Source organism: Heterodontus francisci, chromosome 24 (assembly GCF_036365525.1).
Source record: "Heterodontus francisci isolate sHetFra1 chromosome 24, sHetFra1.hap1, whole genome shotgun sequence".
NCBI lineage: Eukaryota > Metazoa > Chordata > Chondrichthyes > Heterodontiformes > Heterodontidae > Heterodontus > Heterodontus francisci.
The window spans coordinates 58,628,111-58,653,118 of record NC_090394.1 but is presented as its reverse complement, the minus strand read 5'-3'; the positions used below and the strand labels follow the sequence as shown (position 1 = coordinate 58,653,118).

The following is a 25,008-nucleotide window of genomic DNA, read 5'->3' as shown; positions in this document are numbered from 1 at the left end:
ATGTTTAAATGTTGCTGATAATTGCTTCTTCTGAAAAAATATACGGGTTATTTTGACCCCCTAGGAAATGTGAGGGGGGTGAGACAAATGGATGTTGCAGTTGCTGGCCAAAACTTTAGGCTTGGGGATGGTGGTCTAACCTATATATCATGGTTAGCTGACTACCCAATTGGGATGGAAAGCACTAGCTGGCCAGTAGGCATGAGAGAAACCAAAGGATGACTAATCAGCAAGCTGGTAAGTCGTGCTATTGTCGGGCAGGTTTTAATTGGGCACAGTTAAAATTGCAGCATGTGTGAAGGTCCAGAAAAAGATGGATCTTTCTGGCTGCCAGGTGAATAGTGTTTGGCAGTTCTAGCTGTGGGAGACTCAAACAACAGGGGCCAGCGATCAAAGAACAATATAAAATTAGCCATTGAGATTCAGCCTAAGTCATCAGTGCTAGGGGAACAAATGTGCCTTTGTTCAAGATTTGTAATTTTTGAATATTATAATTGTAATTAAAAAAAATAATTAATTGTCATTTGGGTTGGTGACTTAGTGGAACAAACTTTTAAGGACTTTTTATCCAGTATGATTTCCCTCTTTCATTTCTTTGTGATTAGTTTTAAACGACTTGGGTTATATTCTTGTACTGATTAAAGTGAGGGATGCCACCACTGCAGAATTAAAAATATTTCCACTTTCTGCATCCAGTGTCAACATCAAGAACTCCTTTCTCAGTTATAGCACAAGGTACAATGCAGAATAAAGGTCTGCCTACTCTGCTGCAAGAACTTGTTTGAATCCTAACCTAAACAGATCAGAGCTTTGCAACAGTCAACAGCTGGATCTTGCACTGTTGGGAATCATTGATGTAAAACTGTGTCTGCTACTGTATCAGTTAAGAAGCAACTTTCCTGAAGTGCAAATGTACATTGAAACAGAAGAAAGATCTTGTTTTGCTGAAGGGCTATACCTGAAACCCTTTATATTTTCTCTTTACAGACTCTGACTGACTGAGCAGCTGTGCATTTTCAGTATCTTCGGTTTAATGGCCCCAAAACAGGCAGCGCACCTGGGGGGAGTCCAGCTGATTATAATTGCCGGACCTCATTTGATTACAATTTCTCCAACTCATCCCTGAACCCGGCCCGATCCACTACCTGGTCAGTGAGCAGGAGTGGGAATTTGGCTGCAGGAGGCCACAGCTGTGGGAATGGTCCCTGACAGTCAGTTGAGGGCGGGGGGATGGGGCTGGGGGGTTGTTCTCTGAAGGCAATCAAGGGGTTGGGAGGGCTCTGGCTGCAATCGGGAGTGGGAGGGAGTGGGAATCAAGGGAGACCCAAGGCTTCCACATCACCTCCAGATTCCTGCTCCGCTTCACCCACAAGGAACCTAAAATGAAATATCTTACACTTACTTGCTGGGCCTCTTCTGGTGCACAATCCAGCTCCCAGAAGGTCTGGCCTGCCAAGAAAGTCACCACTGCACCCTTGCTCAGGCCCTGACTAAAATTGCAAGTGGAATCCTGATGACATCATGGATCCGTTCTGCATATTTAAAGATTGGCCTCGCAACCTTCCAGTGGGAGTCCTGCTCACCTGCTTATACGGAAAATATGTGGATATGGCGGGAAGGCAGAGGGATGAGGGGCTATGTGTCTGGTCTCATGTTAGCGGCTCCCTGTGTTGTTTCTGCCAAGTGGGGGCAGTTCAAATCTAGTCTATTTCAGAAGCATTTCTATTTCCTGATGTGATTATAACTTAAGACCATCATGGTTATAGGGCAAAACTATGGTCACTATTTGTTTTAATATTGAGAAACCTGGGTAACGATCAACTGAAGTTAAATTTTCAGAAAACTTGGTAGGATTGTTACTGAATAATTTTGTGATTGTAGGTTATTGATAAAGAGTAATATGTTGTGACCTACAGTGCTTGGAATCAATTGTCAACAACAAAAATTCTTTAAATTATTTGTTGCAAAAGTTAGTCTGTTTTTAAAAGGAACCTGATACATTATGGATTGGTGGTAAGCACTTGAAAACTAAAGGCTTTCCTGTAATTGAAATGTGCTGCATCGGCAGTTCAAATGCTTATTATTGTGCGTAAGGATATGAATATCTTCTGATATGGAGTCCTAGGGGATCTGTCTAGACTTTCAGCACTTTGAGGGCTGACTTTTATTAGCGCGCCGCACATCGCTTTGAAGTCAGTGGCCTTCAGGCACAGATGCGCGTTGCTATTTCGCACACGGGGGCCCATTTAAATGGAGGGAGCGGAGCGGCCGCCTACATGACATAGATGGGGCGGCCATTCCGTCCCCAGCAAAGATGTCCGGCATCACCATGCAGACACCGGCGCCATTTTTAAAGGGCTTCAAGCTATGACAGATGATTTCAAATTTTAAAGGACACATCACCTTTTATGTTAATAAAAAGTTAATTAAACATCAAAGCCCTTTCTCCACACCCCCAATGATCAAACAATATATTTATTCCCACCCCACCAAAATGATTTTTGCAGGTCCTGACCTTTCACCCCCAAACTTCATAATCTTTGCCCTTTAACCTCTTCCCACCATCCCCTCAGCCAATTGAAACAGTTTTAACTGCTCCTCTTCCCCCCCCCCCCCTGCTCCCCTCCTCCACCCTGAGAATTTCACTCCTCCTCTCTCCCACTAGCGTTACGCCTTGGAACTCTGAACGGAGATCCAAAGGTGTGGAATTTGCGGCCGACAGCCAGAATATCGGCGTGGGATGGGCGCCGGGACAAGGTAAGTTAATTTGCATGCATTAACTTTCATTACTATGTTGAAATGAAGGCCCCGCTGCCAAATGGCGGGGCAGCTGCACAGAGGCCTCGCTGCTGCCGGTAAAATGCGGCAGGGGTCGTGGCGGGCCTCTCCCGGAAGAATTTTCCAGCCCCTCCACCACAACCCGCAACATCAGAAGACTCATAAAAACAATTTGCCTTTCAAATCTTTGCTTCTACTCTTAGCATCTCCTTTGGTGACCAAGCTCACTTTGCCATCTTTCCAGATGCAGAATCCTCAACACAAACTTGTATTACATTCCTCATTTGTAGATGTATTGATGCATTCATCCAGTGCACCATCAAACCATTTCATTTTGGTTGATCATAAATTTAAAGTTCAATCCTCCAGTGCTGTTTTCTCAGGCTCATGAAGACTTTAGTACAGTCAAATATAAATACTTATTTAGGTACTTTTGTAAATTGCCATGCAAGTCTCAGAGAGACTCACAAAAGTTACAATTTTAAAGTGGCCACTGGCCAGTTAGTGCCTATAGGAATAATATTTAGATAACACAATATAGGTTTATTTTGCTCTTGTGTTTGAACTTTTTCATACCATTCATAGTTCAAACTGTTCAGATCGCCAAAGAATCATCTTATAAAATGAACTCAGGATGCATTTGAACAAAAGAAAGTGGTTATGATCCAAGTTTTCAAATTGGTATGAAGAATTTTCAGTGAATGAAGTACCACCTGTGGGATTTCTTGGTACAAATGAGCTTTAGTTATTCGACATGTGTTCAGGGATGGGTACATTGGAGTGTGCATTTTTCAGATGGACTGCAGTTAGACAATTATGGCAATTTTAAGCTAACTTTCTTGGCGAGAATTGCATGGGATCGTGTGGAATGCCAGTTTTATATCCTGTCCAATATTACTGTCCTTTGACCTCCGTGAAATGTAAAATTGGGATAAGTGTAAAACCATTATTGCACCCAATCATGTCAATTTCCTGATGGATGGGTCAGATTAAGATTACCTCGCATGTTTCTGAATTTGTTGCACACTGCTTTTTTTTTTCATTCATTTGTGGAATGTGGGCATTGCTGGCAAGGCCAGCATTTATTGCCCTGATGCATATGTTATTAATGTCAGTCTGCTTTGTTTATGGAGTAATCCTTTGAATGACTTCCTGTGTAGGATTACCTTAATATAAGGTATCCCAGTTTCATAGCATTTAAAATAATTTTTAAGGGTTAGAATTTTATGGGATGTTTCTTTTTTCTTCCGTAGCATGGAATACAGTACTGTAAGATAGTTTTGACGTTACCATGGCATGACTGGATGCTGAAGGTCATGAACAGCTTGCGTCTACTTTGATTGTAACACAGTGTCCACTGTGTAGCACTAACATGTGTTGTTTACAGTACCAGTAGTGCTGACAGCTCAGTTGCATTTATTAAGTGCAAGTTGCTATGGGCACTGCCAATGTTCACCACTGTTGAGACTCAGGTTGCAAGTAGCACATGAGAAAGTAGTCTGGCCAGGTTATTATCTCATACAGAGGAAACAACTATTTCTCAAATTTTGTTACCCACACATTTACTGTATAAAAGTATCTGTTGTGTGAGAACCAATCAGAATATTTGCAATATTTGTGCTTTTAATTCCTGTTTTTAATTTTTACAATACTGTTGTCTTATGTTGTGCTGCTCTTTTTAAAAGCCAAGAATAGGATCAAACCATCTGGAACATCGCAGCTACTACAGCACAAATGGTATTACTTGTAAAGAAATGTGAGAGTATGTCGACAGACTGCTCTAATTGATCGCATGGATAAATAGGCCTTAGTAACGTTTCTGGTCATCTTGTTTCTTCTTGTGATTTACCTGCGTTGGAAATATTATTGAAACATGCAATAGCCTCATTAAGCCCATAATCTCAATTTTATCACCTGCTGCCAGCATGTCTTGTCATTTTCATTGAGAATGTACATATTGCATTGTAGTTGGGGGAGTAGTGATTGGCAGTATTTGCTGCTGAAATTTCCATTACTGGAGTTCTGTTTTTTTAGATTTTTTTTCTGTAGCGGTTCCCATGTATTAGTTGCTGGTTTGGGGATTTTGCCCTATGTTACGAGTTCTTGTGTGCCGAATAGCATAGTGAGCCTTGGGTGAAGAATACAGCTTTTTTTTGGGATTACACATGGAATTTCCACTATGCCCCCCCACTGTCATTTCAGAAACTAAACTACCAAAAGGTTTATTCATTGTATGACTTGTTACGACCGAGGCCGGAGGAGTGCACTGTTTTTATTCTAGTTCCATCTCTCCACAGGTCACAATATTTATTTAAATTTTCCCACTTACCAATAATCTCTTTTTCCCAGAATAAAACACACCAACCAGTTTTCTTTAATAAACAACAAAATTATCAGTTTATTATAAAACCAGTCTTAACAAGTAATGAAGTAAACACATAGATTTAAATATTAAAGTTCCCTTTTTACTTTTGCCCGTCACACACACATACACCAGTTAACTGGAAACATAAAGGGATTTGTGTTTTAGAGCTCTTTTACAAAAAAAAACAGACAAAAAGAAAGCAGTTGGGCTGAATACTTGCACATTCTTGAATAAACAGCAGATGAAATATGTTGTGTTCCAAAACTGGCATACAGTCTGGCCTCCTTAGATGGGTCACTGGGAACTTTTAGAACAGTTCTTTTCAGGTGACGTTGAGAATTAATTTAGAAGGCTTTTCTTCAAAGACAGGAGATGAGATGAGTTGACACAGTGGACTTCTCAGGGTCTTTTAGAAAGGTGCTGGAAAGCTGGGTTGTGGTCTTCTCTCCTTCCTTGGGAATTCTCTTCTCTCCTTGGAAGTTCTCTCCCTTTTTATTTCTTCTCTTTTTCTCCTTGGAAGTTCTCTTTTCTAACTCCAAACAATTCAAAAGTGAAACTGGAAACAGAAAGTCCACCTTCTGACCTGTTGCTTCTCTGCATACATCTTCTTCAGTTACCAGGGTTTCTGTTCTATTTTTAACTTGAGTCATGTGACAACCAGCAAATGATGTTGTCAAGCAAATCCTTTCAGTGTTCTCTTCATGACCTTCTTGAAAAAACCTGGTCCAACATTTCTTCAATTTGACTATGAATTCCTCAAAAAATATATTTAACAAAAACAGAAGCACTTTTCATAACAGAGTAACAGCCAGTTATTGGTCAGTTCACATAACAGCAGCTTTGAACCAGTTTATGAATGTGTTAAACAGACAATACAGTCAGCTGAGTTGTCATCATTTCCCCATGGAAAGATGCCAGCAACACAAGAGGACCCTTCACTTCCTCTCCATGTAACCGCTTTCTCCAAAGTGCAGGGCATTTTAGATGCCTCAGATGGCCACCCAGGTCCCTACCATCAATCACATGGCCTGCTTGATCAGAAAGGGGTTCCATTCCCCAAAAGTACAGATGGTTTTTGGTCCTGTATATAAAATTTCACAGGTAGTGGCTAGTCATAAAATGTCTTTATTTTACAGCAGTCCACCATGTTGAGGGGCAGGAAGACTGGATGGTAACCTGGTCATACAGAATCATCTCCAGTCTATGTTATCTCTCCTTTTAAGACATGCAGCTTGGGAAGGGTGGGTAGATTGGGGGGGGGGGCTTCTTCCATGGACAATCTGTGCCCCTCGGAGGGTCCCTGGCAGCAAAGGCCGTCCCTCCAGTAATCACTCCCTCTCACCCTCATCGCCCACCCTCCCACGCCTGCCCGCCACCCTCCCCTCTTCTCCATCGCTGGGGCCTGCCGGACTGTTCCCGTCTCATTTACGGGGCTCCAGCACAGGGCCTGCTCCCAGGCCTCCTGTAGTATAGGCAATGGCCACCGCTCCAGGTGACGCTGCCGATACTACTGTGCTGTCGGCCCTTTGACCAACAGCTCTTGGAAGCGGGATCCCCGTCCTTAAAGGGACTGGGATCCCAGCGCTGGGCACTTAAGTGCCTGAGTGCCGTTGAAGTGCGCTGGGGGTGGGTGGGGGGGGGGAGGGCTCAAAAGGCCAACACGGGGTTCCCCCGCCTTTTCGGCCCAGCACCAGGATCCCCGCCAGCATGACTATGTGCAATGCTTTGGCCTAATATACTACATCCTTTGCTCTACCATTAAGCTGTCCCATCGTAAATTAATTCTCTGGACACAGTTAGAGTAAAATGTAACAATTTTACTTTCCCTATCATTGAGATGCGCATGGGGGCTCAGTTCTTTCCTTGCATATCAGAGCACATCTATAGGGGCCTGTTCTGGTTCTGTTTCCTTACTGCAAAGAGTAAGTGTTGTGTCTTGCTGCTGGGTTAGTCTGTGCCTATACCTCCATGTGCTGTGTTATGTCAGAATCCTCTACATTGAAGCCTAAAGTCTTTATAGCCCCAGTTAGAGAATTTACAAGAAAAATTTCGTGAATTTAGGAACTCTAGCAATGGGAGCACTGCTGTAGATGACTCTGAGTTTGCTGCATGCTCCATGTTTCATTGCAGTTCCAGTATATGGTGTTACACCACTAAACAGATGTGAGTAGTGGACTCCTTCACAGTCACTGACAAATTTTGTGTCCTTAGCAGAATCTTGAATTTGTTTCTAGCTCTGTAAGATTCAATTTCCTGGTCTCCATAGCAGCCTGAGAGCATAAGTGTGGCCTTCATTCAGCAAGTTCTCTTTCCTCCATTTTATCCTCCTGACTTGTGCTGAGTGACCCAGCACAAAGTGAATCCAATGAAGTAGATATAATTGTGCCGGTCCATGTTACTGTGGGAGTGAGTCATGAAGTTTGCTGTGAGGCAGTGGGAAAGTGGAGGTCTTTGCTCTCTGGGATCTCCTAATAAGCCCTTATTTGAACAGATGAGAAACATATGTTAGAATGCTGGCAATTAGACTTCCCTTCAATAAGAGCTTACATGGCAAGATATTTGAGTTGAGAGTAAGGGTGAGGCTATCAGCATTCACCTTTATAATGGACTAAATCTGACAGCAACTTCTAGGGTATGCACATACACAGTTAAATTCAGAAATCCAGAGGCTTCTGTCAGATATACCCTGCTCCTCCACATGGTGCGCTGTTGCAATCCTTGCTGATAGCCTCAGCATTGAAAAAAACTCCAACAGCATGAACTTGCTATACTTGCCCAGTAGTTCTGTCCTAAAAATGGCTGAAAAAGTTAGAGCTGGTGCAGTCAGGATTAAGTGACTTTTTAATGGTGTAATAAGTGATAATTAAAGTTGAATAACCTTTTTGACCTGAAAAATTAATTTTACAAATGAGGACCTTCATTCCATCAGAAAAAAATAGTGTTGGAGATTTTTTTAAATTAAAAGATTCTATGTATCTTTTTTTTCTCTCTGTCTTAATCCCATCTGTGTTTCCCACTGTTTATTTTGGTTTCTGTACATTTAAATGTAATATATATTTCCTGGTTTCAACTCTGCGTGTCTCCATGAGGATTCTTCAGTCCAATTGATTAAATAGCCTCATTGTTGCTTGCCCTGTTCACAGATGCCACAGATCCTCTGTAGAGAATGCACACTGAAACAGATGCCAGATTAAGGGAAATTTCTGCTGACAAGCTTGCAAAAGATCCGTGGGCAGCTGTCAGTGAGGTGAACGCCGAGCACTGTTCCTTTGGTACTGAGAGCAAAATCTGGGCCACGATGTATTGTGCTGCTGTTGCAGTATATGCTTGTCTATGAATGTATGAATTAGTAGAGGACGAAAGAATAATAAGCAAAGGATGGTTCTAGCTGTGAACTTAAGCATGACTCTTCATCTTCCACTCCCTCTGCAGATGGATAATTTGTTCATGGTAGGATTAGAGAATTATTGAATGGTTACAGCACAGAAGGAGGCCATTTGGCCAGTGAGTCTCTCTGCAGTTCTGTTAGTCCCACTCACCCACCTTTTTCACAATCCTACAAATTTCTTATCTTCAGGTGCTTATCCAATTCGTTTTTGAACGCCACGATTGAATATGCCTCCATCACCCTCTCAGGCAGTGCAATCCAGATCCTAACCACTCCCTGTGTAAAAAAAAAAAAAATCTTTTTCGTCATGTCAGCTTTTTTTTTGGCCAATCACCTTAAATCTGCGTCCTCTGGTTCTCAACCCTTCCGCCAAAGGGAGCACTTTCTATCTAAGCTGTCTAGACCCCTCGTGATTTTGAACACCTCTATCAAATCTCCACTCAGCCTTCCCTTCTCTAAGCAGAACAGCCCCAGCTTCTTCGATCTATCCCGCATAACTGAAGTCCTTCATCCCTGGAACCATTCTCGTAACTGTTATCTGCACTCTCTCTTAAAACTTTCACATCTTTCCTAGAGTGCAGTGCCCATAATTGGACACAATACTCTAGTTGAGGCCTCACCAGTATTTTATAAATATTCTTCATAACTTCCTTGCTTTTGTACTCTATGTCCCTGTTTATAAAGCCCAGGATTCCGAATGCCTTTTTGACTACTTTCTCAACCTGCCCTGCCAGCTTCAATGATTTATGCACATATATCTTCTGTTTTTTCTGTTCCTGCATCTCCTTTAGAATTGTACCCTTTGGTTTATATTGCCTCTAATTGTTTGTCTTGCCAAAATGTATCACTTCACATTTCTCGGCATTAAATTTCATCCGCACATTCCACCAGCCTGTCTGTGTCCTCTTGAACTCCTCACAGTTCACAGTACTTCCAAGTTTTGTGTCAACTGCGAATTTTGAAATTGTGCCCAGTACATCCAAACCAAAGTCAGTCATATATATCAAAATAAGCAGTGGTGCTAGTACTGACCTCTGGGGAACATCACTATACCTTTCTCCAGTCTGCAAAGTAACCATTTATCATTACTGTCTGTTTCCTGTCGCTCAGCCAGCTTTATATCCATGCTGTCACTGTCCCTTTTATTTTATTGGCTTCCACTTTGCTCATAAGCTTATTATGTGACTCTTTATCAAAAGCCTTTTGGAAGTCCATGTACAGCACATCAACTGGATTACCCTCACAACCTTCTCTGTTACCTCATCAAAACACTCAATCACGTTAAATATACATAATTAGCCTTTAGCAAATCCATTTTGGCTTTCCTTAATTAATCCACCTTTGTCCAAGTGACTGTTAATTTTGTCTCGGATTATCATTTCTAAAGGCTTTTCCACCCCAAAGTTAAACTGACTGGCCTGTAGTTGCTGGGTTTATCCATACACCCTTTTTTGAACAAGGGTGTAACATTTGTAATTCTCATGTTCTCTGGCACCACACCTGTATCTAAGGAGGATTGAAAGATTACGGCCAGTATCCCTACAATTTCTGCCCTTACTTCCCTCAACATTCTCAGATGCATTCCATCCATTCCTGTTGATTTATCAACTTTAAGTACAGCCAGCCTTTCCAATACCTCCACTTTATCAATTTTTAGCCTATTCGGTATGTCAATTATCTCCTCGTTCACTATGATTTTGGCAGCATCTTCTTCCTTGGTAAAGACAGATGCAAACTACTCATTTAGTACCTGAGCCACTCCCTCTGTCTCCATGCATATATCCTCTTTTTGGTCCCTAATCACTTCCCCCCCTCCCTTCCCAATTACTACCCATTTACTGTTCATATGCCTACAGAGACTTATGGATTCCCCTTCATGTTAGTTTCCAGCCTCTTCTCATACTCTTTGCCTCTCATTTGTTTTTTCACTTTCCCTCTGAACTTTCTATATGCAGCCTGGTTCTCACTTCTATTGCCAACCTGACATCTGTCATGAGCAATAAAAACAAGAAATGCTGGAAATAGTCAGCAGGTCTGGCAGCATCTGTGGAGAGAGAAGTAGAGTTAACGTTTCAGGTCAGTGACCCTTCATCTGTCATATGCACCTTTTTTTGCTTCCTCTTACTATCTATTACTTTCATCATTCAGGCAGCTCTGGCATTGGTGAGTCAATAGATGATATTTAGAAGGGCCCTTTCTGGTCTGGTGCTGTTCCTACTTCTTGTGTGCAGAAAGTTAGGATGTTGACATTTGGAAGAGGAATAGTCTAGGACAAGAGGACAAAACTTAAAATCAGAGCCAGGCCATTCAAAAATTAGAAAACATTTCTTCACACAAAGAATGATAGAAGTGTGAAACTCTCTCACGCAAAAAGCTGTAGACGCTAGCTCAATTTTAAATTTTAAATATTTGATCAATATATGTTTGCTATCCAAGAATGATGAGGGCTATGGTGCCAGGGCAGGTGGATGGAGTTAGGATATAGATCAGCTGTGATCGCATTGAATGACAGAACTATCTCAAGGAGCTGAATAGCCTACTCCTCTTGCTAAGAGAATACTGTTAGTCGTGTGCCTGACCTGTCCTGTTTGAGTCTGTGAAAATGCTTTTGTGCAGCATGATTAGTGGTCCCAGCTTGCAAGATTCGCGTGCAACATCAGAAACATGTTTTAGTGTCATGTACACAGCTGTGCGGCAGAATCGGCAGTCGTGTATGCGGTGAAAGTTCACCTGAATGCGTTGCCTGGTGTTTCAGTGAAGCTGAGATTGGATGAAAACTCATTGTGGTATGCATCCTGTGGTCACATACTTACAGAAGGCAAATTCTGAGTTCTCCTACCATGGTAATCTGCCTGATCCCCCACATTTTTCCCAAGTTCTATGACCACGGGAAAACAAGCTCATCCGTGCTCACCTCCACCAAGGCATTTCAATTACAAGGATTTTTCTCCGCTCCAAAGGGGACAAACTGCCTTCGCAGGACTTACTGAACCAATATTCTGACAGCAGCATCCAGAAATATAACATTCCTACTCCTTTCCTTTCTGTCCACTATTCTAGTACTTAAATCCAATATCCAGGTTTTCAATGCAGATTTTCTTTAATAGCTGATGGCTCGCTAGATATCCCACCGGCACATGATGCACATTTTCTCTATCTGGGTCAATGTGTCATTGGAGCGCTTATAAATTATAAATATAAAACAAAAATAAAGAGCTAACCTTGCAAAATTGTACAAGACCAAGTCTAGCATAATGTGTACATTGTAATTTTGCCTTTCTGGCACTGTGTTGAGATTGCATAATTGCCTGCCTTTTTATTTGGAAATTTTAGGAGTAAACAGAAATTGGTTAAAGGAATGGAGACACTTCACTGTAAGATCAAGAGTGATTTAATGATTTTTTAAAAACCTTTGTTCCCATTGCTTATGTGCATTATCTATTGTAATTGGTATTGTAATCTATTGTAAAAAAAATGAGAAGTGATTTTGCCACTGCTTGAAGTTAGATTGTTATCTAGGCAGTCTGAGCAGTGGAACATTTCACTACTGTTGCTCTTTTTCCCCTTTGCCAGTCAACAATGCCTGTGATAAAGCTTAATAAAACTGACCTTTTTGATATCTGGTACCTAGGTGGTTAGTCAGTCAATTGATACATGTTGGCTCAAGATAGATAGGAAACTCGGCTAAACAGTTATTTTGCCAGTTCTCAAGTTCTGAAGGATTCAGAAATTGCTGCATGGGTATAGGTTTCTAGTAGATCTTGTCAAATTAATAACATTTTAATATGATTTGGTGTTTATTATAAAAAATCCTAATTTCCCTCTTAATAGTCTGTTATAAACCTGGAGGACCCTAAAATGGATATTTATGTAATCACCGGTTGTTATTTTTAATAGTAAGTGGGTGACAGCGATGCTTTTCTGAGTAGATTTTGATATTTGCACAACATTTTGTACAGTAAAACAGAGTGAACCAGTGCCTAGTTTATCATGAAATGAGAACAGAAAGTGCTGGAAATACTCAGCAGGTCTGGCAGCATCTGTGGAGAGAGAAACCGAGTTAATGTTTCAGGTCTGCGACCCTTCATCAGTTCTGATGAAAGGTCGCAGACCTGAAATGTTAACTCTGTTTCTCTCCCCACAGTTGCTGCCAGATCTGCTGAGTATTTCTGGCACTTTCTGTTCTCATTTCAGAGTTCCAGCATCTGCAGTATTTTGCTCTTAGCCTCGTTCATCATCATATTTGTTTTTCTGAGATGCATTTGAAAATTTTAATGATTTGCAGTTTTATTGAAGGTTCTGTAATCTATAACCTATTTGCTTTTCAGACTGTATTGCATCATAGCCATCATCCGCCCATAATGCAGGACACATCATGGCCTTTGGCAATTCCATTCAAAGAGCAACGCTATTATAGAAGTCCAAGTGAATCAATAGGCAATAACTACACACCAACAGCAAGCAACCTGAAAATAAGGGATTTGAAGAAGGCGTGCCGAGCTCAAAAGATGGCTACAACAATGCCATCCTGTGCACTGAGATATTCTCGTATCTTTTCAATGAAGGGAATGAGAACTAATACAAAAATGCTGGGTTTGTATATCCCTTTTCTTTATCCCTGAGGAGTCCAAATAGTCATTCATCATTTTTGTCATGGCAGAGCCCCAAAAAAGGACAAAGGGATGTCTGTGGCAAAATGGGATGTTTTTATGCAGTTTGTGTCATAAATGCGTCACAGTATTCAATCACGGAAAGATATACTGAGCACTTTTTAAAGGCACAATGTAGGCTTTTTAAAAAAAAAAATCATGCATTTGTAATCTATAAAAGCTTCCCAAGACTCTGTGAAATGGCAGGGGTAGAAATATTCAGCATTCTGTGGGTTAGGTAAGATCTGCCAACAAGATCATCATTTAAAAGGATGCTTGTCAACTGAAAGCCATGTAATAAAATGTTCCCACACTTCTTTTTGGGTGTCGGCTTCAAGTTTATTCTTCCCTCCTTGTGTTGATCATAAAGTGAATTTTTCCACTTTGTAAGGAAAGTTTAGCATTGGAAAAGACTGCATCTTGTTTATTTCCTTGGAGCACTTTTGTAAAGTTTTTCAGAGTTTTTGGAGATGTTTATAGATTTATTCCATTTTCTGTCTTCTTATTCTATTTCCAGAAAGGTTTTCCTTTCAAACAGCCCTCATCATAATTACGTGGTATGTAAAATTTGCCAAGAGTTTCAGGAAAGGAAAAAAAATCAATGACATCATCATGCTAAACTGTTCATCATGAACTCTGGAAGGACAAGAATCCAAGGCCATTCATCCTTTTGTTGAGGATGAAGCTTAAAATAAATCCCATAAAGAGAGATTGCCATTAGGTTCAAGTTTTGGATTGTTCTGCAGCAAAATAGGTGCTAGTTCATCAACTTATCAATCAAATAAGTGACCACAGACAACAGATAAAGGAAAGCACCACACTAGCCAAGGAAGGAGTTGGCATCACTGCCATAGGGTAGCCTTGTATGTTAGCTATTGATCTCGTAGACTTTGTGAAAGTTACATGTATATCATCACTCAAGTTCTAGCTTTGGATGGAGGAGAAAATTCCAGCTCAAATAAACTAAAACCTCAGACAAGTTTTCTGATTAACCCTGTGAGCATTATTCTCTCACTTAGTTCCTCTATCAGTGACAGGACTTTGAGCTGCCTTAGCTTTACTCTTTGGAAAGAAAAATAAAGATTTGTATTTATATAGTACCTTTCACGACCACAGGATGTCCCAAAGCACTTTACAGCCAATACAGTACTTTTGAAGTGCAGCCACTGTCATAATGTAGGAAACATGGCTGCCAATTTGGGCACCGCAAGCTCCCACAAACAGCAATGTGATAATGACCAGATAATCTGTTTTTGTAATGTTGATTGAGGAATAAATATTGGTCAGGACACCACAGAGAATTCCCCTGCTTTTCTTCAAAATAGTGCCATGGGATCTTTTACATCTACCATGAGAGGACAGATGGGGCATCAGTTTAACATCTCATCTGAAAGACAGCACCTCCGGCATGCAGCTCTCCTTCAGTACTGCACTAAAATATCAGCCTTGATTTTTGCATTCAGTTGCTGGACTGCGTCTCAAACCCACAACCTTCTGTCTCAGAGGCAAGAGTGCTACCAACTGACATGGCTGACAATCTGGAAATCCCTAATGCCCTCCCCCTAACTTCTTTCTTATTCTTTGAAAGCATTCTCAAAACTGACTATCCTTTCGCTTCTAATTCATCATTTAGTGTTGGTGACTATTCTTCTTCTCTGAAGTGCTTCAGGATATTTTGTTACATAAAAGTGTTATGTAAATGTTAAATTGTTGCTGCATGGAACTTGTGGCTCACATGGAATTTGCACATCAGCTGCTCCCCACCTCAGCAGTCTATCAAGTCCTTTGACAATAACAATGGTACAAACTGGAAGCTGCTATGTGAAGAGGAATATAGCAAATATATTGATATAAAGGGGTGAATTTTCTCAGTTGACATTGGCTTGTAAGATCGATGGAAACCTCCTTTACACACATAAACAGGGTCTTTGCCGGTCTACTGCCAAAGTTACAATGGCCAACTGGGAGAACGCCTGAAGAAATTTCTAGCTAAAATCTTTTAAAGGGGGTGTGTTTTTATTATTTGTCATGGTTCCTCCAAACATTATCCATGATTTCTGAAGCGTAAGTTTAGTTGAAAGAATAATGACCACTGTGATAACCTACTTTTTCAGGTTAACCTTAACTTTTGCATTCAGGTCCAAAAGCAGATCAGCCTGCCCTGAAGAGGCGAAAACTTTCATTCAGACGCAAGTCTATCAGTGAAAGGTAATTTGTCCTTTCATAACTCTTACAATTGATGGTCCCTAAAATGTCATTTATTTGCTTTATTAATTATTTCAGAACTACAGATGATCTCTTGTACTTATAAAACAATGTGACTGCAACAGTAGAGTAGAGAGACAGCTTTAAGCACAGTAGCCCTGACTTTGCAACTTGTGCACGCCACTATTGAGGCTCCATTCTGAAAGCAAAACCCCTTGTATGTAAACATTTTCCACTGTTCAACTCTAAACATAGATAATCTGCAGTTTTTGATTGGATGCAGAAAAGTTATTCTGTTCAGAACAGATTAAGGACAGGTATTTTTGTCTGTCAAGGTTAGGAACTCAAATGGCTATTGAATTGAATCTGATTTTGATGAGCCTTTGCTGATGTTTCCTTTTCCATTATTACAATCTATATCTGCATAGTACTGGGAAAGAATTCTGATAAAATGTTGAAAATTGTGTCCTGAAAAGATTTTTATATTTTACTATTAAACTTAGCTGTTAAGATAACAATTTTAAAATGAGAAGGGTTGCAGTTACCACGGACTAGAAATTCGGCAGCATCCATTTTTGGGCACCTCACCCTCAGTGGTAACAGTTTGCTCTCAAATGGGGAGGTCCAAGGAGCCCAGGATTTTTACCTCATTATCATGTGGAAGGCGCAGCAGTAGGAGCCTGAACAGGTTGGTGTGCCTTGGTACACTGGTAAGTGATGGGGTAAGATTGGGTGGGGGAGGGGTGGGAGGGTCGCTGTCAGAAGGAGAAATGGCTGGGCCTCAAAATGCGTTTGAAGTGGGGGCTTGGAGTTCAGGAAAGAGCATCACCGGGATCTGCATGTTGTTGATGGACCTCAGAGTATGATCAGGAGGATAGAGGGGATAGCAGCCTGGTGACGGCGGGGGGGGGTGGTGTTGGGAAGAAGGGGCGGGGAGGCCTGCAGGTCAGAGTCGAGAGTTAGGGCAGAGGTCTCTGGATGTGGAGGGGGTGGCGGGGGGTGGTGGTGGTGGTGGGGTGCGGCTGGCAGATTAAGGATAGTACTAACTTTTTTTTCATTCAATGATGCTTATCATTGGTTTTCTCGGAGGCAATCAGTACTGATGCTAGCCACAATACTACAATATCCTGTTACACAGAGTTGCAAGATTTGAGTCTGTCTTGCACATCTCAGGATTGGTTTCTTTTTAAACCAAAGTTGCAAGACAGCAGAAACAGACATTCGGCCCCTTATTTTACATATGTTTATAAACTAATGCCTGCTTCAGACATGGGAAAACAATGCTTCTTGTTTAGCCTTTACCAGAATGGCTCCTGATGGAGCTTGCACCAGAATTATATGCATGCGCAGATGTCATTTGGACACAAACCCAGGTGCTAGGGAGCCAACTTTCTAACCCCATAAGTTCTAACATAACGAGTTGGAAGGATTTCCAAAGTGAAAGGACATTTACATGCTTGGTTGGTTCAAATTTATCTTTTCAGTTCGGGACTTTGGGATATAAATGTAAGCCAAAATGCGATAAAGGTGTCCTTTTACTGGTAGCCAATTAGGCTGCTATAAAATTAATTTTGGTCATCTCACACTTAAGTCCCAGTAGGTATAAATGAAGAACATAAAATTCTTTATAATTCATAAATAATGTGGCCAAAATCTACTGTCTTCTATCATTGTCCACTAAATGATCACATTGCTATTTAAAAGAGACCTTGATACTAAAAATTAAGGGAAAACAATCTTGAGATGTGCGAGCAAACTCAAATCTCTGAACAGTATACTGTATAGTCATGTAGTGCACATCAGTTTGGTAAACAGGTGGAGCTGACTTTTTTAAAAATTCATTCAGGGATGTGGGCATCGCTGGCTAGGCCAGCATTTATTGCCCATCCCTAATTGCCCTTGAGAAGGTGGTGGTGAGCTGCCTTCTTGAACCGCTGCAGTCCAGTCTGATATTGCTTTAATGAGATAATACCTATGCAGATGATTTGACACCCATTTTGCAATAATTAACCTTTGAAAATCTGTGCCTTGCATGGTAGTCTTACAGTAGCTTTATAACTGGTTTCACTGTTTTCTGAAAATATCAAAACCTATAGAAAAATTCTTTCCTGTGATGCCATAAATACTCAATGTAAATTCATGATCAAAACCAACTTCACATCATGCTGTCTTTGGTCAAAAGTGCTTGTATTGTTTTTAAATGAAGAAATCTTTCTTCCACTTACCATACAAGAACAATACACAAGGAGTATAAAACTGTTGATCATTTCAGAGATTCGACAAGTCGGCCTGGAGCCCCTGGTCGTACAGCTGCAACAAGGGAGGAATTTCCTGGAAGCCGACCTATGACACCAGTGGAACAAATTAATTTAATACTTGAACAAGAGGAAGAGATTACTGAGATAGAAGGAGTGCCTTCTGATAGAGATTATGAGGTTTTTCTTTATATATGCACTTTTTAAAAGAAGGATTTGCATTCTCTTACTGCACCAGCAATAGAGTGAAATTGCAAAGTTCTACCATGTAATTCATACTGAGACAATTGCACAGGTGGGAAAATTGACCCATTGAAAATTGCTCATTTATTCAGCTTGAGGTCAAATCAGTTTGTTCAGGCATTTAAAAACTTGAGTCCTTTTTCTTCAATAGTCTAAAAAAAACAATTGGGCTGTCTTTTGCTGTCGCAATAACATTGAGGTTAAAGGTCACACAGTACCAGCATCTGAGTTGGTGGCTCCAGGTGTGAGATTGAGTGACAGTGTTTCTTCTTCATCTGTCTCTAGTTCTCTTGAAATTCAGGCACCCACACCAGTTTTTGACCAGGTGGCAATTCTTGGGTATCTGAAAGGATAAAGGCACAAGGGTAGGGTTGGAGCGAGGGAAGGGGTAGGGGAAAGCAAGATGTACATGCTTACACCATTTGGAGCTTGTAAATCACAAGATATTGTGGGATGTAAGAATGTGGATTAGGTAGAAACATGCCACCATCCTCTATGGTTTCAGCCCCGTGGCTGCACCAGTGATCGTCAGCACCATCTCCTCCAAGGTGGGGGTGAGGGTATGCAGCCATGCCTTTCCCCCACTGCTTAGTTGCTGCTTCCTCTGATTATGGGCCATCTTGTCCTGCAAGGGAGAGGAAACTGTGTGAGTGAGTGTGATGCAATGTATTTGGGTGATTTGCCTGCCACAATTGAATAGCCAGCGGCGGGTTAAAGCTATGAGTGTGATTCTTGCTGCAATGCTAATAGTGTGAGGGTGAGGTGAGGCAATGAAATTTGGGTCTAAGCCGTACTTGATAGAGACTGTTGGTAGGCGAGTGAAGGCATAGTGGTGAATGGAGCAGTGTGTGAGGTTAGTGGTTCATTTGCAAAGACATGGTATGTGAAGATATATTCACTAGCCTTGACCACTTGTATGAGGTCATTGACCTTTGTACAGTACTGTATCTAGGTGCTCCGAGCTTGACTGTTAGCATTAACAGCGATGGTTATCTGTTACCACTGTCTTCGTACTGCCTGTTAGGAGGACCTCCTAGCCCCCTGAGGGAAGGGAACCTCTCTCCTCTTGTTCACCTCCTGCACCAAGATCTCCAGTGTTGCATCGGAGAACCTTTGGGCATGTGCTCTGGTCTGTTGTGCCATTTCCGCTCCTTTTTCTGCTCAGAGACTCTTTTTGAATTAGTTCTGGCAGCAGTTCTAACCAAAATGCACCTTTCATTTAAAAGTGCAGACTGGCTTTAAGTAATGTAGGTTAGCTTTAAATGGTGCTAGCCTTGCACAAACGTAGACCCCCTGCTGGTCAGCAGCGTGCTTAGAGCCGGGCTGAATTCTACTACCATTTAAATTAACAGGCAGCACGACGTCTGCACACTGCCTGCATCGCAACAAAAGGGCACAGGTTCATCGTACATTACTAGGCCAGTCCAATTTTCCCCAACAGGGCCCATTTATAGTATTAAAAGAAAGAAACTCAATTAAAGTCTTGCATTATTAAAAAATGAAATTGAATTTTAAATAATAGAAACAAAACACTATATGAGCTTAATGAAAGCATTAGCCTTAACAGGATATGTTTTACAAAGTATTTTTATTTCGGATTACATTTATTTACCACAATCATGGTGGATACATGTCTGTTAAGAGTGTTTGACACTAGAAGAGTCAATTTTCTTCTATATTTTCACAGAGATATATCTACTACATTGACCATGGCATCCAACCTGATATGATTGAACCACAGAAGCCTGAACAGATAAACCGAATAGAACAACTTTTGCCAAAGGAACTTAAAGGTGTTCCTGATTTGCAGGAACTACATATTGAATTGCTTGAGGAGATCCATGGTGACTATGACAGCAGCCTTAGGAAAGCCATTGGTAAGATAACCTTAATTAACTGATAATGGATAAAATCTAAAAGGAAAAACTGTTTCTTTCCCCTTTCCAGGTCCTCCTATACTGTTTTTTCCTAGCAGAAACTCCATTTACTACTTTCCTCAAAGGTCCAGAAACACTGGCCCCGATATTAATAAGGAGTGTGTCGGGGAGGGAAAATTTGGCAAGTTTGGTGACATGGAGCCCCTGCCGATCTTAATGGCAGGGCCTTATTTCAATAGCTTGTTACAGACCGTTGACCAGATTGACATAAAAGCAAAATACTGCGGATGCTGGAAATCTGAAATAAAAACAAGAAATGCTGGAATCACTCAGCAGGTCTGGCAGCATCTGTGGAAAGAGAAGCAGAGTTAACGTTTCGGGTCAGTGACAGCCTGGTTGGCAGAAGGGAGCACAAACATGCACCAGAAGGCTGCAATTGGGAACCAGGATACAGTCCCTGGTGGAGGCTTCGGCTCCAGTGATTAGGGGAGGGGGTGCTGGCTGCTCTGGGAAGGGGCTGCAATTGGAGGGAGAGGAGAGGCAGTGGCTACGATCGGAGTTGGGGGTAGGGTTGGAGTCTCCTGCAAGGGAAGCACACCTGCCCATCCTGACTCACAAGGAAATCTTAAAAAATAAATCCACAACTTGTCTTCTGGGCATCTTCTGGCACAGGATCCAGCTCCCAGTAGGTTTTGCCAGATGGAGGAGCTAATGCTGCCCACTCTCTGCTTAGGCCTCATCTTGAAATTGAAAATTGTATCCTGCTGACATCATCAGACCTGAACTGCATATTTAATATAGGATCCTGCCTCCTTACTGTGGTTGTACTTAGCAGTACACTATGGGGACACGGCAGGAAGGAAACGGGGTCAGCGAGGGTAACTGATTCCTTTTATATTAACTGCACCTGCCGACCTGGTTACTGCCAGTTAAAATCAGGCCCACTCATTTTAAATCTGTTGGAAAGGATGAAGCTAGCATTCAATGTAAATTTTTTTTGCACAGTTCTGACATTGCTGTAGGAGTCCCTCAGGGCAGTGTCCTAGGCCCAACCATCTTTTTCAGCTGCTCCATCAATGGCCTTCTCTCCATCATGAGGTCAGAAGTTGGGATGTACCCCCCAGAGCGATCCTCCGGTCTTTTTAAATCTAGGTTTCAGGAGCTGGGATCCCCGTCCCTGTAAAGACGAGGATCCCTCCTCCAAGAACTGCTGGCCAATCAGAGCTGGCAGCTCAGCAGTATCAGCAGTGACACCAGGAGCAGAGACCACAAGCCTTGGACCCAGGCCCAGTGCTGGAACACCGAACCTCGGGTAAATGAGGTGGGGTGGCCAGAGCCAGTACGGAAGCCCAGTAGTTGGGGGGGGGATGATTGTGCAGTCCAGGGGGAGGAGGATCCCAGGGGGGTGTAAAGTGTATCTTGGCAGGGTTCCTCTGTGGGCCACAGATTGGCCACGGAGGAGGGACCTCTCCCCCAAGCCTGCAGGGAGTGCGCCTCGTGTTACGTGGCATCCTCACCAGGTGGTGGAGGCACTCCCTGCTGCTGGTAAGATTCCAGCGGTGGTGGGAAGGACCCTTAATTGGCCATTAATAGACCATGTAAGGACCTCAATTGGCCTCTGGGCAGGAAGGCCGCCATTGGCCTATCCCCTCCCAGGAAGTTCACTTGGCGACGGGCCCTCTGACCCTGCCATCTTTTGCGATACTCCGCGCCCCCCTGCCTCTAACCCTGCCTTGGGGCCACATAAAATCCTGGCCATGGGAACATGTTCCCCTCCAAGTCAGACACCATCCTGACTTGAACTCTATTGCCATTCCTTCAGTGTCGTTGGGTCAAAATCCTGGAACTCCCTTCCTAATGGCATTGCGCATGTACCTACAACAGATGGACTGCAATGGTTCAAGAAGGTGGCTCACCACAACCTTCTCAAGGGCAATTGGGGATGGGCAACAAATATTGGCCTTACCAGCAATGCCCACATCCCAAGAACAAATAAATAAATAAAAGCCTTTATGTTTCTGTTATCAACTGGGTTTGCTAATGACCTTAAATAATTACCACACAGTTCGAATGTTGCTGACTTGTATCCAGAGTGGCAGCTGCCTTAAGTCACAATATACTATGGAAATTGGCCTGTAATATTGAATAACTGAAAACTGATCCAAACAGAATTTTACTAACAATAAATGTTACTGCTTTAATATCATCATAATTATTGTAGAAAAGCTTAGAAATTATCTAGCCACGAGGTACAGTGTGATTACTTTGAGTCGGAGGACCATATTTTAGCATATGACTTCTTTTGTCTTTTCCATATGATGGAAATTAATTTTCAATCACGTGAAATACTTTGGAAGTACAGTATACCTAATAGAATTGGGCAACAGATTTTATGTCAACATATATTTCTATCACTGTGGATGTTTGTGAAACTAATTCAATGCTTTACTGTTATTTTTTCAGTTAACTACATCTTAAAGGATCCTTCTGAACGGTTGCGGCTTTTTGTTTCTTCTGTGCCTCGCCCTTTCCCTCATAGAGTTATTCGTGCTCCAGTTCCTTGGCACAATACATACCGTAAAGCTAAGGCTTGGAATGAATCTCATCTCTTTGTTGTCAATCCAATGATGATTTTACTACAGCAGTTCTGGCGCACAAAGTAAGACATTTTACTGTAGCCTGACTTTGAGTCTGATTGTGCAACTTCTTTTGCTCTTTTATTCAAATTGCTTTACAGATAGTGTGTGACTCAGCAGTTATACCAATAAAATAGTAGCCTAATCATTCTATTTTGTACAAGTTGTGTGCCTTCATTTCAATCAATCCAAAGTCCTTATGCTAAGGTATTTTAGATGACCTACAAATATCAGAGTTCACATTTTTAGTTAAAAGCATGGTTACAATTCCCCTGTCATTGAATAGCTTCTACTCATTCGTCTGGCTTACACGTAGATAATGATGAGGTATCAGAGGCTGCCCTTGTCCATAAAACGTACTCACCAGGAATCATCTTAAGGAGAGGAAAGGAGAACTTGTTGAAGGTGTACATTGAAAACAGGATTTTGCTAACAGGAGGGAGTCTCGTGATGGCTGCACATTGTGGGAATTCCTGAGCGTGGTGTGCACACTTTCCCATCCATTATCTTTTAATAGACTGCAAATCACAGGGTGTTCTCCTGCAATTTCACAATATGTATGGCCGGTCACCAAGGTTTCCTGCCCACACTGTACGTTTGGACTATCAACAAGGGGGACGCAGCGGCATAGTGGTAATGGCGCTGGACTAGTAATCCAGAGGCCCTGGCTAATGCGCTGGGGATATGGGTTTGAATCTCACCATGGCAGATGGTGAAATTTTAATTCAATTAATAAAAAAAATGGAATTAAAAGCTAGTCTAATAGTGGCCATGAAACCATTGTCAATTTTTGTAAAAACCCATCTGGTTCACTAATGTCCTTTAGGGAAAGAAATCTGTTATCCTTACCTGGTTTGGCCTACATGCGACTCCAGACCCATGGCAATGTGGTTGACTCTTAAATGCCCTCTGAAATGGCCTGGCAAGCCACTCAGTTCAAGAGAAATTAGGGATGGGCAATAAATGCTGGCCGAGCCAGCAATGCCCACATCCTGTGAATGAATGAAAAAAATCATTGCTTACTAAACTATACTTGATTCCTTTACTGTGTAAAACAAGAATGACATTTTTACTAATATTATAGAGATAAATGAGTGACAGCTGAAACAAATTGGTCCATCAGTGCAGATAAAACAACAAAAATACCAATTCGAAGAGTAAAAATGTTCCCTCATCTCCCCTGGTTCTTTTGCCAAATATCTTAAAGCTGTGTCCTCTGTGTACTGACCCTGCTGCCAATGAAAACAGTTTCTCCCTATCTACTCTATTAAAATCCCTCGTAATTTTGAACACCTCTATTAAATCTCCCCTAAACTTTCTCTGCTCAAAGCTGACCAATCCCAGCTTCTTTAATCTCTCCACATAACTGAAGTCCCTCATACTTGTACTATTCTAATAAATCTCCTCTGCATGCTTTCCAAGGCCTTGACATCCTTTCTATAGTGTGGTGTCCAGTATTTGATAGGTTTCCCGCGCAGCAACTTAGGTTAAAACGTATGAGATTGGGCGAAATACCAGTTTTACACTCCAACCAATATTACTCTCCGTTGAATTCAATTCAGAGTTAAATCGGATGGGGTATATAAACATGATCTAAGTCAGTTTCCCGATGGGTGGGTTAGGTTAATATTACCCCCAGCACTCCAACTGAGTACTAACCAGTGATTTATAAAGGTTTATTGTGACTTCCTTTTGTACAGTATGCCTCTATTTATAAAGCCAAGGCTCTGTATGCTTTTTTAAACCTTGTCAACTTTTTCTGCAGCCTTCAAAGATTTGTATATTTGAACCCAAGGGCTATCCATTCCTGCGCCCGTTTCAAATTGTACCATTTAGTTTACATTGCCTCTTCTCATTTCTCTAATCAAAATGCTTCAGTAGGTCTGAAAAAAATAATCTTCTAATGTAGACCAATTATGAAATACCCTTTATATATGCTTGAATTGGATATACCCTTCACCAGAGCAAAATATAAAAATAATCGGTATGCACTTTCAAATACAACGGTACACTGGAAAATAGGAATAGGAAGGGGCCATTTAGCCCCTTGAGCCTGTTCTGTCAATCAATGAGATCAAAGCCAGTCTGTTACCTAGCTCCATATACCAACCTTTGCCCATAACCTTTAATACCTTTGGTCAACAAAGTATCAATCTCAGATTCAAAATTAACAATTGACCTAGCATCAACTGGCATTTGGGGAAGAGAGTTCAAAACCTACCATCCTCTGCATGTAGAAATGTTTTCTGACTTCACTCCTGAAAGGTCTGGCTCTAACTTATAGGCCATATCCCCTAGACCTAGAGTCCCCAACCAGTGAAAATATCTTCTCATTATCTAGCTTATCAGCTCCCCTTAATATCTTGGAAACGTTGTTAAAATCATCCCTTAACCTTCTAAATTACAGGGAATACAATCCTATTTTGTATTTAATTTAATCCTTGGAATCCAGGTATCATTCCGATGTAGACTTATTATAATTATGTTAGATTATAATATTTATACAATATGAATACATTTTAGCTTATGAGGAAGTTGAACTTAGTATTACACATGGCCAAAATATTGTTTTAAAATCATCTGTTGAACTGCCCTTTGCTGCTGTAGAATAG

General features: G+C 41.5%; 1 protein-coding gene across 4 annotated transcripts in view; it reads left to right on the top strand.

Moving 5' to 3' along the window:
* Positions 1-25,008, top strand: part of dnah3 (dynein axonemal heavy chain 3) — a 217,313-nt gene that overhangs the window by 19,594 nt on the left and 172,711 nt on the right. For 3 of the 4 annotated variants that reach the window (XM_068056265.1, XM_068056264.1, XM_068056268.1), the window contains exons 2-6: positions 12,860-13,079; positions 15,319-15,388; positions 17,658-17,820; positions 19,571-19,760; positions 22,224-22,419. In XM_068056265.1, coding sequence (XP_067912366.1) covers positions 12,893-13,079; positions 15,319-15,388; positions 17,658-17,820; positions 19,571-19,760; positions 22,224-22,419 — 806 coding nt within the window. In that variant the 5' untranslated portion in view covers positions 12,860-12,892. Of the gene's footprint in view, positions 1-12,859; positions 13,080-13,106; positions 13,125-15,318; positions 15,389-17,657; positions 17,821-19,570; positions 19,761-22,223; positions 22,420-25,008 lie in introns of those variants that run through there. The other variant, XM_068056266.1, reaches the window with a different exon arrangement.